Raw genomic sequence first — 15826 nt, forward strand, 5'->3', positions numbered from 1 at the left:
TGTGTTGTTTTTTTTCAAATCATTGATACAGCTAATCAGTGTGCACAGGCTAATCTTATTTGACATTAAGCTCCGTTTTCCCTGAAACCAGCCAATATGTACAGATTTCAATGATAAAACACTAGACTCGCCAATGTTGTCTAACAAGCTGTTAAATACACACTATGTAGTGTTCCAGTGAGAACAGGCAGATGCGGTGGTTATAGCAGACACTTTGAGCATTTGTCGTCTGCTAAATTTTACTGCAGTCATCCACACAGGCAGGTACGTGTTATGGTTCCTACCATAGCTAAGCCCATACTGATTTGCAAAATTGCGTCTGCATTATTTGTGAGCTAATGCTCACAAATAAAAAAGGTCAGGGAATAATACGAAACAATAAAAAATCAATTCAATAAAAACATATTTTCACAACAAAGCAAAAATATTACATGTTGATATCAATGTTCAGGAAAAGTTGAATTTCTCTATTATACAGTTATTAAAGTTTGTTTAAATATTTGAAACCCCCTTGGTAAAGAAAATATATCACTGAAGCATGAAAACCTTGCAATGGAAGAGAAGTGGAGTGCATTCAGATCACCTTTAAACCTGTTACCATACCTGTAATCTGACATACATTTAGACTTCCCTTCCATTCAGATGGTATTCAAGCAAACTTAAGGCAAAAATATAACACACAGTATCAAAGAACTAACCACTATTAGACATTTCAATAAGAAAGTTACAAAATGGTCAAGGCAACATAAATTTGCAATCAAAACCATAAAATGTACCAATCAAATTACAGTACATGTAGATTCCGCTTAATTGAATAGCCATTTAATGTCACGTCTGAATATTAAATTATCCGGAGTATTCAATTATCCGGGGTGTGATTGAGGCAAAGTCAGAGGGGAGGAGAATTCTGTCTACTGATTTTGACTACGCGAATGGCGCGCATTAAGCAATGAAAAACCTTTAAACAGACATTAAAATAAACAACTTCATTACACTATTTCTTTATAAATACCTGTTAAACTATACATTTAACGTACTGATGATGCAAAGTAAACAGTATTTATTGTGCAGCAGGTTTTCAATGTATTGAATTACAGTACATGGACTAAATATAAACAAAACACACTTGAGTGTTCTTCTTGTGTTAATGATGTATTAAACTGAGTTAAATTAATATATTTAATTTGTTTACCTTTCAATATCTTGCATTTTACATCTTCAGTTCAATGCTATTTCAGTTAACTGCACAGCGTTAAACATAATAAAGCAGAATATGCATATGAATCTGATTATACACAGATCCATTAACATATAAATCAAATCATGTTTGTCTATTTCCATGTTCGAACGATACTCTTCTGAATTGATTTACTTCGAGAGTAGACTGAACTCCAATTTGCAAACGCTGGTTTCCGTGACACAAATTCACTGTGCACATTTCTAACCAAAATATGTGTTGCTTGTATCTAAAACGTAGTCTTTTTTGCTGACAAACACATTTCATTATTCCTATCAAACTATATGATGTCAGTTGTTAATTCAATCGCTATTTATCATTTCAATAATCTTAATTTTCGCTTCACAATGGCGCCATTTGCAAGCGAATCAGCTTAGAAATACCAAACACATTTTAAGAAACTGATTTTAATTGGAAGATTGGGAAACAACAGCCAATTAAATCGCTCATTTTAAAAATGCATATGCAGAATCTACCAGTGTAAAATGTGGAAAGATTTCACGGCCAGCAGATATTTTTGGCCGCTTACGAAATACGTTTGCGGAATGGGTGGTACCCCCTCTCCCCCACATTTTTTAAAACAAATTTACGCGAATCTCAGAAGTGACCCCCGGGACAACCTGATCAGCGGAAATCCGCAGATCCGCGGAAAAATCACACCCCTGATTATACGGAATCAGTTATATTTCCAATGTTATTACTGTTAATTATATAAATGAGTGTATGCTATCATGATTTTAACCTATTTCAAAGCTATATTGTTAAATACATTGCTAAATAAACTTGTTTTATTCCATAAACGCATAGAAAAGCGCAGATAGTTGTTTGTTATTCATTTTACGGTGCATTGAAAATAATCCACTCATAATATTCAATCACTCACAGGTTACATTAAATTCTAGATGTACATTGGCACTGACGAGTACAGTATACTGCATGACGAGAAACAGGTACAAACGATTAAACAGAACATATTTAGTTTTTTTCATATTTATGCAAACATGTACATACACATTATAAACATACAGCATACATGTATAAACGCCCATAAACACATTACAATACACATAATAAAAATAACATGCAACATCAAAAATTTGACTGTACAGGTACATATACAATGATTCATACATCTATAATGCATATATAATACATCAGTGGTCAGCTGCTGGTAGATCCGATTTTTTTTCCTCTCCGTGTCGTTTCTTAAAGACGATGTTATTTCGCTCTTTCCATCTAGATAACCACCCGGAGGAGGGCTGGAACTCAGGCTTGTCCAGCTTCTTTGCCAGGGCACAGGCTTTTTCTTCAAGAATAGGCCCAGACACTGGGATGCCTCTTGACCTGGCATCTGTGAACCAGGTTGAAAGCGCTGCTTCCACATCAGCCGCTTTCCCAGACCGATGGCGTTTTCGTTCTGGATTAGCGTTGGACTCATATTCCTCCATTATGTTGGCTCGATTGGAGGATATACGAGACACTTGACCTTGAGAGCATCCCATCTTCTTCGCTATTTGTGTCTGGGGCATTTTCTGATCCAGCAGTTTGATGACTTCATATTTGTCAGCAAGGCTGAGATCGTTGCGTTTTCGTTTGTTCATCTTTAGATATGATTTTCTGTGACGCTGTTGTGTAGGTTTATCTTCACGAACTGAAAATATAGTGTTACATTCCATCACCTATTGCAAACTGTCGAGCAAGACACTTCAACAGCTTTTTTTAATCGTCAACAAACTCTTTAATTGTTTTAAATCGTCAACAAACTCTTTAATTGTTTCTAATTGGCAACAAACTGTTGAAGTGTGTTACTCAACAGTTTGAATTCGAAAGTTTGCGCCTGACTGCAAACTGTGATTTGCATTAGTTTTAACCGGAGACTCCAGTATTTGCATTGTGCTTGGCCCGCATACTACACCTGTTATGATGCTTGACAGACGCTGCATACATGCATGGTGTGACATGAAAACAAAGGCAGTGAATGGAGCGTGTCTGTTTAAATAGTTGAAACGATGCATATACTTGGAGATTTATGAGATTCTACGCTGGATTATAGTGTACAATCGATAATTGGCTATTCAATTAACCAGAATATGCCATATTTCCTATCAGATTAGGCGATGCTTTTACAATGGGAAGAGATGTATATCGTGAATGGTTTGGTGTTTTCAATTTCTATTTAATTAATCGGATTATTCGATTATCCGATATTCAATTAAGTGGAATCTACTTATCAAGTTAAGAACAAAAGTGCATTAAGTTAATAAAATCGGAAATACAAATAATGTATAAACATATACCTACCATTACCTGGATACTTTTACCATTACCATACCATGAAATGTGATAGTTACAAGCCGTAGCAAGACAGTAACTGGTTTTCTTTCTGATTCTGCTCTCTTGTGCTTTCTTGCAAGTATGACATTACTGTTATCAGTTTACAGTTCTCTCCCTTTCTTGCAAGTATGACATTACTGTAATCAGTTTACAGTTCTCTCCCTTTCTTGCAAGTATGACATGACTGTAATCAGTTAACAGTTACTCCTTGCCCTTGTAAACAGCTTCAATTGTTATGAAATATGGCTTTGTGCAATAAGTTCATTATTGCATGTTTGTTTATCAACCAATGTGTGAATGGCATAATGTTCACATTCAAGTTAGTGTTCAAGAACACTTCAATAATGAACAGCACAAATACATACACATGTACCTGTTGTTAATATGTTACACATATGGTTTGGGTTTTATGAACAAACTGTGTTCACACACATTCAGCACTTAAATCCACAGCACAGTTTGGAATTGCAAATTCCAAGCCAGTACAAAAAAAAAATCTGCACTATAGAGTGCTACATGGGACATACATGTATTCAATGAACATAAAAGTCAATGGTTATAACCCACAAATTATGGCTCCATAATTAATAACCATACTTTCAATATCATAATGTCAGCTTCGAAACTTACATAAAACTCACGAGCATTTATATTGCATATAAATTCATCAAAATAATCACGTCTCTATACTTTCAGGAAATAAAAATTGATCAATTTGTATAATTGTTAATATTAATCAACATATAGCAAGTCATTTTGTGAGGCTTTAAGGATATTCTCAAATGTAAAACAAGAAATACAACAGTATTGGTTCTCAAAATTAAGAACAGCCTTGTTACTGAAAACATAACAAAAGAGCATTTATTTGTGTTTTTTTAAATAAGAGTTTCTTGAAGGAATATTTTTTCAATATTGTTTGCCTGAAAATGTGAAACAAAAAACTACTGTTAAAATGTGTAAGAAACCATGAAGGCTGCTGCTATAACTGTTAGAACCAACAGTGCTCAATTCACATTGTAACCATGGCATTCTAGGGCTGGCATTATTGGAAAATTGTATCAGAACACCTGATAATTAATAAATAATGCCCACAATGGGGCAAACCATGGCAATACAGGAGGACCAATATTGATTATTGGCAGGGGATTTTCCAGCCATTTTGGGAAAAGGAGTCTGGTCAAATTGGGATTTTTTTAACAAATAAAAGTGGCATAATTGGGAATTTTTTATCGACATTAAGGACCGATTTGGGAATTTTTTATCAGCAAATATTATCACAACAGGTCTTTTCCAGGACATTTTGGATAAAAATCATGAAAAAACATATTTTGTAGGTTGTGTACAAAATAAAATTGAGATATAGAGTCTAATAATCATAAGTCAAAAGACTTATTTTAAATAAATATATAAAAATTTGGATTTTTTAAAATAATTTCAGTTTGGGATCGGGTCCGTTTGCTTTGGAATCAATTTTACGGCCTTTTTTACATAGCAGAAAAAACCCTGATTGGAAACCATAGACCAGACTCAGTTTGATGGAAAATTCAGTAGTCCTGCAGGCTGTTAATCTTAAAGTTTGCAGCAACAGGCAATATCGGACCAATAATGATTTTTGGAAACCAGACCACACTCAGTGCAGTTAAATGCAAATTTCGTTGATATTCTGTAAGATGTTGTTGTACAATCTTGTCAACATTTGATAAAGAAATGCTGTTTATAAAAAAAATTAAAAAAGAGCACCGAATAACGGTTGCCACGCTCGGCTGCGAAAGGTTGTCAGATTTTATTTTTTTAGAGGTCACAGTGACCTTGACCTTTGACCTAGTGACCCAACAAGAGATGTGTTTGTCAGAAACACAATGCCCCCTACTGCGCCGCATTGAAATAACATTTCTATTTATCATTTGGCAGGTATAGAAATCATCTCCCTTTAAAGGTTATTACTTCCCTTGAATTTTGTCCAATCCAACCGGGGGGGGGGGGGGGGTCTCTCACAGTCAATTATGACCATGTCAGACATCACTGAAAACAAGGCCTGTGGTTTAAAAGAGATCATAGCCAGAGTTGATCATGTATCTATGGACATAAGTCCACAGGTATGTAATGAACATCAAAGAAATTATAAGTATATCATTAAAAAAAAACTTTGACAAATCAATCATTTGGGTTATAAATAATCAAAATAATAAATCTGTACAGTACATGTAACTGTGAAAAGAACTTCAATTCTTGGTATTGAAATATATTATATGAGATTTATAATTATATAAACTACTTTCCTTGAATATAATTGTCTGTAACAAATCTCTATTATTAGTAACAACCAATTAAAAGCCACTACCGTGACTGTACATGTAGATTCACCACTCAAAATGTGCAGCTCCATGAGGTACACATGCATGCCACATATATAAAGTGGCTATGTTCAATATTGAAAAATTTTCTCCCTTTTTAAAGCTTATTACTTCCCTTAAATCTGTATTTTTTTACCATAGACCGTAAAGGATGACCTTGACCTTTTACCACAATGTGTTTGTCAGAAACACAATGTTGCCTACTGCGCCTTTTGTTTTATTTAACAAAAATATATACGTGGGCAGGTCAGATAACTATGTCCATTTAAAGCTTATTTCTTCCCTTGACTTTGTTTTTTCGACCCTTGACCTTGAAGGATGATGTTCACCTTGAAATTTTACCACTCAAAATGTGCAGCTCCATGAGATACACATGCATGCCAAATATCAAGGTGCTATCTTCCATATTTAAAAAGTTATGGCCAATGTAAAGGTTTGAGCACGACGCCTACGGCGGACGACGAGCTGGCTATGACAATAGCTCGGGTTTTCTCCGAAAACAGCCTTGCTAAAAAAATTAACGAATATTGCCCATCACATTTGAAACATGGCTACCATAGAAGCAAAGGACTTGAGCACTGTTCACCATTTTCCAGACTGTTTCTGATGGATGCAGGGCCCTCAATCTGTCAAATCCACGGCCGAAATTCAGCCGCATTCCCCCCCCCCCTGAAAAGTATACTTTTTTCCCCTTTTTGGGGGAAAAATTCCCCCTAAAAAAAAAAATAAAAAAAAATTATAGATAGATGTCTCATGATTATTTTCAAACATACTGAATAATGAAATAAGCAATGAATGTAGTGCAAACATGTACAAATGTAATAATTAGAGAGTAACTAAAAAATCCCCCAAAAAGGGAAACGCCGCGAAAATTCCCCCTGCTATGGGTAGCGACCCGCTCCCCCTAAAATGGATTGAGGGCCCTGGGATGTAAAATTATCTCCCAACATAACTTAGTCAAGTTTCCTGTAATATGTGGCCACTGGTACACAGTCATATGTATAATTGCTACTCTTGCCTTGCATGGACAGTCACACTTCAGCATATACTCCAGCTATTATTTTGATCAACAACCGGACAATTTTGCAGCTGGCTTACTTATGGGATACTCGTGATGGTCACTGAGGGATCGTTCTTTAAATCTACCCCAGTATCACCAAGTACTGGTTCAAGCCGGACATGAACTCAGTGACATTTAAGTAAGACTTTGGCTTTTAATTCAATCAAGCGAAAATAAATACTGGTATGTTAAAACTAACGACCGGACTTAGGAATTCTAATCCATGGTTTATCTCTATCACATCTTATTTGAATGATTGCCAAACTGACTGAAACTTTCAATTGCATACAGATTTGTTTATGGGACAATTTACACACCATTTTAACATGAAAGTTTAAAAGCTACCCATTAAGAATTCAAGAGATAAATAAACCAAATCATACAACAGCGTGGAAAATGGTGTTGAGTAAAAGAAAACGTAGCACTTACTGTATCCCTGCTGCCCTGTCATGTCTGCCTGGGAACCAGTAGCACCAGTTGGGTCAAAGTTCGCTCCCACAGAGTCATTAGCGCCCCAATCCTGGGGTTGCATAGGTCTCCCAGGCTCTACTCCAGTTATTTCCAAGTCCATTTCCGCTTCAGATATTGCTTCAAGTTTAACACTGACGTCTGGATCATGTTCACTGTTATCACCTGACACTAAACTAGACAAGTCTGCTCCTAAGCTAAGTCCTTCTTGATTCTGCTCCTTGTGTGATGAGGATGATTCAGAGTTTGCATCGTCGGTTCCCGGTTCAGATTTCATGTTCTGATGTAATGATGGTGAAGATGGCTGACTAGTTGCACTTTGGTTGGAGGTTTCGTCGTCCGGCTCTAACTTGATCGTTTGGCCATCAAGCTTGGCTGGTGACTTCATTGGAGATCTGACTGGGGAAGCTGCTGCTCGGATGGGGCGGGTCACTGGATACGGCTGATGTCGCAACCCTCCCCCTGGAGGCCGAAACTGTTGCCGCGGTGATAGTGCTGTGGCCTGGAAGCGCGGCATTGGTCCCCGGGGAGGCATGTAACCCATGGAGCCCGGCATGTTACCCATTGACTGAATGGATAGAGCTTGCTGTTGCTGCAATGCTAAGGAAGCGGCTTCAGCCTCTTGTGCCTTCCTAATTTCCTCCTCCCGATCCCTTTGTTCTTGCTCTTGCTTCCTCTTGTGGTGGCCTGATGAGAAACACAAATTTTATTAGGTTCATATAAACTAATTGTAAGTGAAAATGAAATTGAATCACCAAAAAGAGGCTAATGACATTCTGGAAAAAGGCCAATTTATTGCAAAACAAGAGATGTGTTTGTCAGAAACACAATGCCCCCTATTGCGCCGCTTTGAAGCCATATATTTGATCTTTGACCTTGCAGGATGACCTTGACCTTTCACCACTCAAAATGTGCAGCTTCATGAGATTCACATGCATGCCAAATATCAAGTTGCTATCTTCAATACTGCAAAAGTTATGACCAAGGTTAAAGTTTTGGGACACACACATACAATGAATGAATAAATGAATGACTTGACTGACAGACAGGCCAAAAAACAATATACCCTCCATCATTCTATCCGGGGGCATAAACAAGTTTCAGGGCTTTCAGGCCATTAAACATATTGATTACACTGTTGCGCAGGTTATAAATTAGGTAATTCGTTTTGACAGCAACATTGATCAGTCTTGGAAACAGGAATAAAATTATTTTAACAAGAGCACCGCATAGCGAGTGCCAACGCTCGCCTGTGGGTGCAGTTTTGAATAAAGGAAAGCTTGTCAGAAGTTTTATATTAGAGGTCACAGTGACCGTGACCTTTGACCTAGTGACCCAAAAATGGGTGTGGTGTGTAGAACTGATCACAGTGCATCTACATATGAAGTTAAAAGGTGTATGTGGAAGCACTTGGATTTTAGAGCCTGTGTTAAAGTTTTATATTAGATGTCACAGTGACCTTGACCTTTGACCTAGTGACCTAAAAATGGGTGTGGCGTGTAGAACTTATCAAGGTGCATCTACACATGAAGTTTCAAAGTTGTAGGAGGGCACGTTGATTTTAGAGCCAATGTTAAGGTTTGAGCACAACGCGGACGGTGGATGACAGACGCCAGACGACCAGCTGGCTATAACAATACATTGGGTTTTCTCCGAAAACAGCTGAGCTAAAAAGAAACAAAGCCAATACTTACTTTTTAAACAGTAGCCGAGGAACTGGGACTTGACGTCTTCGTGATCTTCAAGGAAGCCTTTGGCCGAGTCTGAGCCGAGATGACTCAGGGTTCCATCAGCCACGCTGGCTGTAAGGATGATCGACTCCTCGTTGGTGGTACTTGCAAGTTGTTCAATCTGAAAACAAGAACTTTTTATGGGATCACTGATTGCAAGCTAATAAAGATAATTTCTTTGTAAATCATATGAAAGCATTCTAAGCCACTGCAATGCAATTCTAACATAAACTGGTCCTATTGTAATGTTCTAAGGATTTGCATACATGTTCATTTAAGACATAATCTTTTATATTCATGAAACTGTGTTGTTTCTTTAGTAAATAATTATAGAAAACAGAAAAACAACTTCATAGCTGTTCAATATCAATTTACTCAACATTTCGGTCAAAGACTTTCATCAGGAGTAAAACATTTGTAACTAGAAATGGCGCGGCAGAGGCCGACGCGTATCCCCACGCCAAATGTTTGACCTAGGTGTGCCCCAGGGTTGGTAATGGGGCCATGCATAGCTGAGATTGACCGTATTGTCATAAGAGAAGTTCATCATCAATTAGAAGTGAATTGGTGTAGAAATGAAGAAGTTATAGTAAAAGGCAATTTTTGGTGGGTGTGACATATGTGGGCAGGGCGCCCCAGGGTTGGTAATTGTGCCATGCATAGTTGAGATTGACCGTATTGTCATAAGAGAAGTTCAGTATCAATTTGAAGTGAATCAGTGTAGAAATGAAGAAATTATAGTAAAAGGCAATTTTGGGTGGGTGTGGTCTATGTGGGCGGGGCGCCCCAGGGTTGGTAATGGGGCCATGCATAGTTGAGATTGACTGTATTGTCATAAGAGAAGTTCAATATCAATTTGAAGTGAATCGGTGTAGAAATGAAGAAATTATAGTAAAGGCAATTTTGGGTGGGTGTGGTCTATGTGGGCGGGGCCCCAGGGTTGGTTATGGGGCCATGCATAGTTGAGATTGACCCTTATGTCATAAGAGAAGTTCAGTATCAATTTGAAGTGAATCCGTGTAGAAATGAAAAAATTATAGTAAATGGAATTTTTTGGTGGGTGTGGCCTATGTGGGCGGGCGCCCAAGGGTTGGGATTGGGGCCATGCATAGTTGAGATTGACCCTAATGTCATAACAAAAGTTCAGTATCAATTTGAAGTGAATCCGTGTAGAAATGAAAAAATTATAGTAAATGGAAATTTTTGGTGGGTGTGGCCTATGTGGGCGGGGTGCCCCAGGGTTGGGAATGGGGCCATGCATGGTTGAGATTGACCGTATTGTCATAAGAGAGGTCCAGTATCAATTTGAAGTGAATCGGTGTAGAAATAAAGAAGTAAATGTAAAATAACCTAAACAAATGAGTGATAATTTCTGACGCGGCCCCACCCCAACCGCTATAACTTTTGACCCAGGGGTCAGATCAAAATTCCAAATAGTGCAGGGTCGCACATATGCTCATAGCTACCATGTGTGTAAGTTTCAAGGTTCTAGTGCTTTTAGTGTAGGAGGAGATAGTGGCCAGGACGGACGGACAGACAGACGGACGGACGGACGGAGATAACCACAATATCCCCACCTTTTTTTCAAAAAGCGTGGGGATAATGAAGAAAAGGAAATGACATCATAATCACATGAAGTCAATTGCAAACACGTCACAGACAAAGATTTCACAGACATACCAGTTGTTGAATCTGAGACTTTAGGACGGCCTTCAGTATAACGCGATAGCCCGGCACCTCTTTGATGACGTCCATGTCGGGTGTTGCCATCTTGGAATGTTGGTTGAGCGCAGATGTTGGAGTTGAATATAATATGATGTTATGCAATGAGCCGGTTGAGGTGGGTGTTTCTTCGAATTGTAAGATGGTAATCTAAAAATAAAAAATATATAATATAGCATAAAAACTCGGTGACATTTTTTTCACCTCCCAATAAAAATGACTAAACTGTTGTCAAACTGGAAAATATCTTCTAAATATGACAACTTTTACACAACGAAGTTCCCAATAAAACCAAGTTACTTTCTCCCAAATTGATCATATCTTGTTTGGATTCAGACCTCAGGCTGTAGCTGTTCAAAGGTGAATTCATGGTTTAAAAAGTGTGTTGCTTCATCAAAGAAAGAAGCCCTTGCCTCCCAAATGACAAAAAAAGTAAAGGAAAAAATGAAACATTGCGAACAATTTTTAGAATGTCAGATGTTTCCACCCCAAAACCGTTTCCTCCCCAGATATTTGCACCCCAAAATGTTGAAATTTTAGGATGGAAACGTCTGCACTATTGTTAAAAATATTATATATATTGAAAATGAAAAAGGGTTTTTTAATGGGCCTATGAGGGTAGATTAAAAGAAATAAAAAAGATCAGATTAGAAGTGATACAAAATGAAATAATAATTAAATAAAAATGACTTTGTAAATTCAAAATTTCAGCTTTTGGTTTGACTATGTTTTTTTTAAACAATTCTTTGTTTTGAGCATCTATCCACACACACCCAGAAATTAATGTAAATGGTAACAGAGATTGTATTTGTTACGATGTTTTAGGGGTGTTAAGCTTGAATTCAATTTTATAGACAACCTTGTGTTTTAGGTTGATTTAAATCGATTTTATAGACAATCATGGACTTAATTTTTCACATGGTAATATGAATTAGGTTTTATCAGGAAGAAGTTTGTGCTGTATGTATGAACTCATAACAGGGGTCATAACAGGACCAGATTGCCAATCCTGAAAACAAGCCGGGAGTCTGGGGGCGCGCAGGCCACCAGCAGGGTAATGGGGCAGCGCCCTTTTAGGGGGACCAGGGGGGGGGGGCAAACAGTGTCCGACAAATTTCTTATTTTTCAGGTAGCCCACTGGGCTACCAATAAAAATATTTGGTAGCCCATAAAGTTTTCCTACAAAATGATAAGAGGCAGGTGTTCATCTTTATTTTATTTCTTCATTTACATATACATAATATGTATACATACATATACATAAAACAGCAAGTCTGATGTACACAGTCAATATCGTAAATTAATGTTACAGTACAGGCACCGTGTACTTAAATGTAAATGTACCAAAGAAAACCATATACTACATGTAGATATTACATGTATGTGCACATGTATGTGTACTTAAATTCGGACAGCACGTTAAGTCGTAAACATAAATAAAGCGTTTAGATGATCAATACGATTGACTCGTATGGTGTTAATCAATGCAATTGCCATTTTTAACAACAAATACCGACTTTCAAGAAATCAAGAGTATTAAATCATTTATCCGACTTTAAATACTGTCCGAATTTACGTATTGCATCCGTATGTTACGACACTTGTGTGCAGTCAGTATACAATACAATAATTGTTTCAATAATGAAGGAACTGATACAGCGTAACGGTAACGATACAGCGTGTTTACATGATATTTTAAGAGAAAATGTCAATGCCAAATAATTCGCGAGATACCCCGGTACTTTAGTTGAAATTCACAACGAAACTTTTAATGGAAATTAAATTATCTCAATGTTGTACCCGCTACGAATTTTTTATTTACAAATAAATACACGCACGCCAATTTTCGCGCGCTTTTTATCAGGACAAAGAAATTCATTTCTTAAATGTAGAATTTTGTAACCTAAAATAGCTGTACACAACGTTTGTGTTTATGACTCTTATCGTCTATATTACCCACCCATAATTTGGTTTTAAAAATATAAATCGGGCATATATGGGATTATTGATTAACAGTCGATGAATCCAATTATTAATTGACAATGCAAACTAATTAGCAGGTGTTAACGGCGTTCACAAAGTTGTCATTAATATTCATTTTCGGTTTCGTTACCGTTTTGAAGAATCCGCTATTGTTTTGATTTATTTAATGTTTGGCGTCCTTGGATATTTTATGACATCAAAAACATTGCGCTATTACTCATTGTTGCGTTTAAAAAAGAATTCAAAACTGCGAAATGATGTTGCATCATGTGCGCCAACTATCCAACCGGATCTCATTATATTATTAGCAGACGACAAATGTTGATTCTGATTGGATGATTAAAATACACTGTTACTGTTTAAGACTGATCGGCGACTGATTAGATAATTGATTGCAACTGTTATCGGATTATAAGCAATACACAGTGTACAAACAGCGTGTTTATTCTACGTATGTCTGTCAATAAACTGGGCTACCACTCTTATAGATTTATAGTAGCCCGGCGGGCGTCAGCTGGAAAATTTCCCCTAGCCCGATGAAAAATTTTGGTAGCTCCCAGGCTCCGGGCAATGGATTTGTCGGACACTGGGTAAAGCCTCGGACGATTTTAATCATTTGCAGACCCTTCTATATTGCATTTCCAAGCAGTTTTAAATGCATTTTGCTATAGCAAAAGAAAGATTTTTTTCCAAGAATTTACTTATATAATTTTCAACATCTATTACATTAACCAAATATTTTGTAAAAAAAAAATAATCACTTAAAAGTACGACCTTAGCCCATAATATAAACAGCACTAAAGAATATTACATAAATATACATAATATGCACCATTTCCATCTAAAAACTGATGCTTTTACAAGAAAACCTAATCATAAATTATTCATCGAGTGGCTAAATTTACCACCCCACATCCACCCTTTTATGCAAAGTAAGATTCACTGTCATTTTTCTTTGTTCCAATGTCACCGTTTATCAAATTAATTGTTTATGTAAAGAAACAATAAAAATATAAAAATAATTACGTTTATAAGCTTCTAAACATAGGTAACGTGGTCAAAATTTACCTTAAAAGTTGGGATATTTTTCGTCGTAACTCCATGTTGATAAACGCTTTGTTGATACTTGGCGCATTCGATTGGAGAATTCACAGGATAAATATACTAATAAATTTTAAGATATTGACGCAGGAATCGCCTTCTGTAGAACAGAAATTAACCAAGATTCGCTCCTTACACCCCCCCCCCCCACAAAACTCTTTGAATTTTATTGATCTCAAAAGTGACCCTGGTGCCTTAAAATCTGGATTTCCGGATCAATCCGGAATATTAAGACCCCTGTCATCAACGCTCATACTAGCATTCACAGGGCTTTTCATCAGGAAATTGGGAAGAGGCCATAGCCTTTCAAATTGGGAATTTCATGCGCGATAACTGCTCATTTTGGGACGACCTTGTTTTTAAAAGTTTTTGAAACAGGGTCTTTTTCATTGTGCAGAAGTATTAAAAGACACTTTGTGGTGCATTCTTAATCATAATAGAGCTCATTGCTTTCAATTTGGGAGATGCCCAATATGTATAAGTAAAAAAAATAAAAATAAAATTCAATTTGGGAAATTTCTCTATCAATTTGGGAAAAAAATGACCTTATTTTCAATCGGGAAGGGCCGAATTTCGGCCTTTGTTATACAAGGGTGAAAAGCCCTGATTCAAGAACTAGTCTAACGAAGCTTCCAAAATTCAACAGGATCAAGCGAGGTTATCGGGTAGTTTCGCCCTTAAACCTGTTCGCCCTAGGTCACCCTGAGTCGTTTCGCAGTGAGTCGTTTCGCAGTGAGTCATTTCGCCCTTACAAGTGGGTTGTTTCGCCCTTATTTTATTGCAATGTACTATTACAGTTTGATTGTAATTGCAATTATTTAATGGAAACAGTATGTTACAAACTAAGTGTCACGATTAATTAGTTTGGCATAGGCAGTGATTTTTTTCACCCAATTCGGAACGGGTCCCGTACCCATGCCTTTGGGAATTGTTCGTGTCATGAAATCATCAAATTGGGAAAAAACGAGTCGCGAAATATTCCAACTGGGAAAAGTTAAGTTGTGAATTGTACCAATTGAAGAATGGTATTTTAAAGACTTTGTTGAATTTTTGTCAGCTTTAAATGACACAGAAGAGCAACATAATTTTTTATTCACAGTCTTGCACAAACAACAACATGCTATCAGAACACAGATTGTTACAGACAGAGCTCTTTGTTTTCATCTGCTTTGAATATATCAAGAATGGCGTCTTTCTGGGCTCATCACAGTCCAGACACCAGGACTGGTACAAATAGCTTTGTCATGTTTGTCATCAATCTGCATTTGGCTACTGTCATCTTCGACAATTTTTGTTGCAGTGTATTGAGCGGAATGGGTGGACGAAACAGACGCCAAACTTTTTAAGAAGCCAAAATCGCTTAACGATTTGCTTTTGAATGCAGTAGGCTTTAATTTCTTTCTGTAATGCTTACTATTGTTTCTCATGGCGAATATTGCCGGAAGCATAAGAAAATTCAGACTGGTTTATATTTCGCAATAACATACACATATTTAATGTACAAATGTAACGTTAAATGTTTAAACCAGTCAATGATTGAGAAGTCAAATAGGCCGCAAGTTATAACGGTGTTTACATACGTTAAGTTGGCGTTTTTTGGGATTGTTAACCCGATTTTGACCGGGATTTTTTTTTCCGGAAATTGGGACGGGTTCGGTTCATTTTGGGAACGGGTCCGTAGGTCATTGGGAATAGGTATGATTAGTTGATATGCCAATTAAAATTATTTCCAACAAACTTAGATCGGAAGATGTTTGATCAGATGATTGGCTAATTAATAGCATAGAAACATCAAAAGAAGATATTATAAAGGAGTTATATTGTGTTTATAAACTTT

At 37.0% G+C, this 15826-nt stretch overlaps 1 protein-coding gene across 35 annotated transcripts in view; it reads right to left on the reverse strand.

Annotated features, from left to right (window-relative positions):
- Nucleotides 1-15826, reverse strand: part of LOC127864620 (zinc finger and SCAN domain-containing protein 10-like) — a 154560-nt gene that overhangs the window by 118088 nt on the left and 20646 nt on the right. For 33 of the 35 annotated variants that reach the window (XR_008042150.1, XR_008042151.1, XR_008042152.1 and 30 more), the window contains exons 2-4: nucleotides 10864-11055; nucleotides 9148-9304; nucleotides 7415-8140 (exon numbers count right to left, since the gene is read on the reverse strand). Coding sequence is in view for 31 of the 35 variants with exons in the window: in XM_052404443.1 (XP_052260403.1) it covers nucleotides 7415-8140; nucleotides 9148-9304; nucleotides 10864-10953 (973 nt within the window). In the remaining 4 variants the exon portion in view is untranslated. Of the gene's footprint in view, nucleotides 1-390; nucleotides 2889-7414; nucleotides 8141-9147; nucleotides 9305-10863; nucleotides 11056-15826 lie in introns of those variants that run through there. The other 2 variants (XM_052404440.1, XM_052404438.1) reach the window with 1 other exon arrangement.

The sequence above is a fragment of the Dreissena polymorpha genome, chromosome 1 (genome assembly GCF_020536995.1).
Source record: "Dreissena polymorpha isolate Duluth1 chromosome 1, UMN_Dpol_1.0, whole genome shotgun sequence".
NCBI lineage: Eukaryota > Metazoa > Mollusca > Bivalvia > Myida > Dreissenidae > Dreissena > Dreissena polymorpha.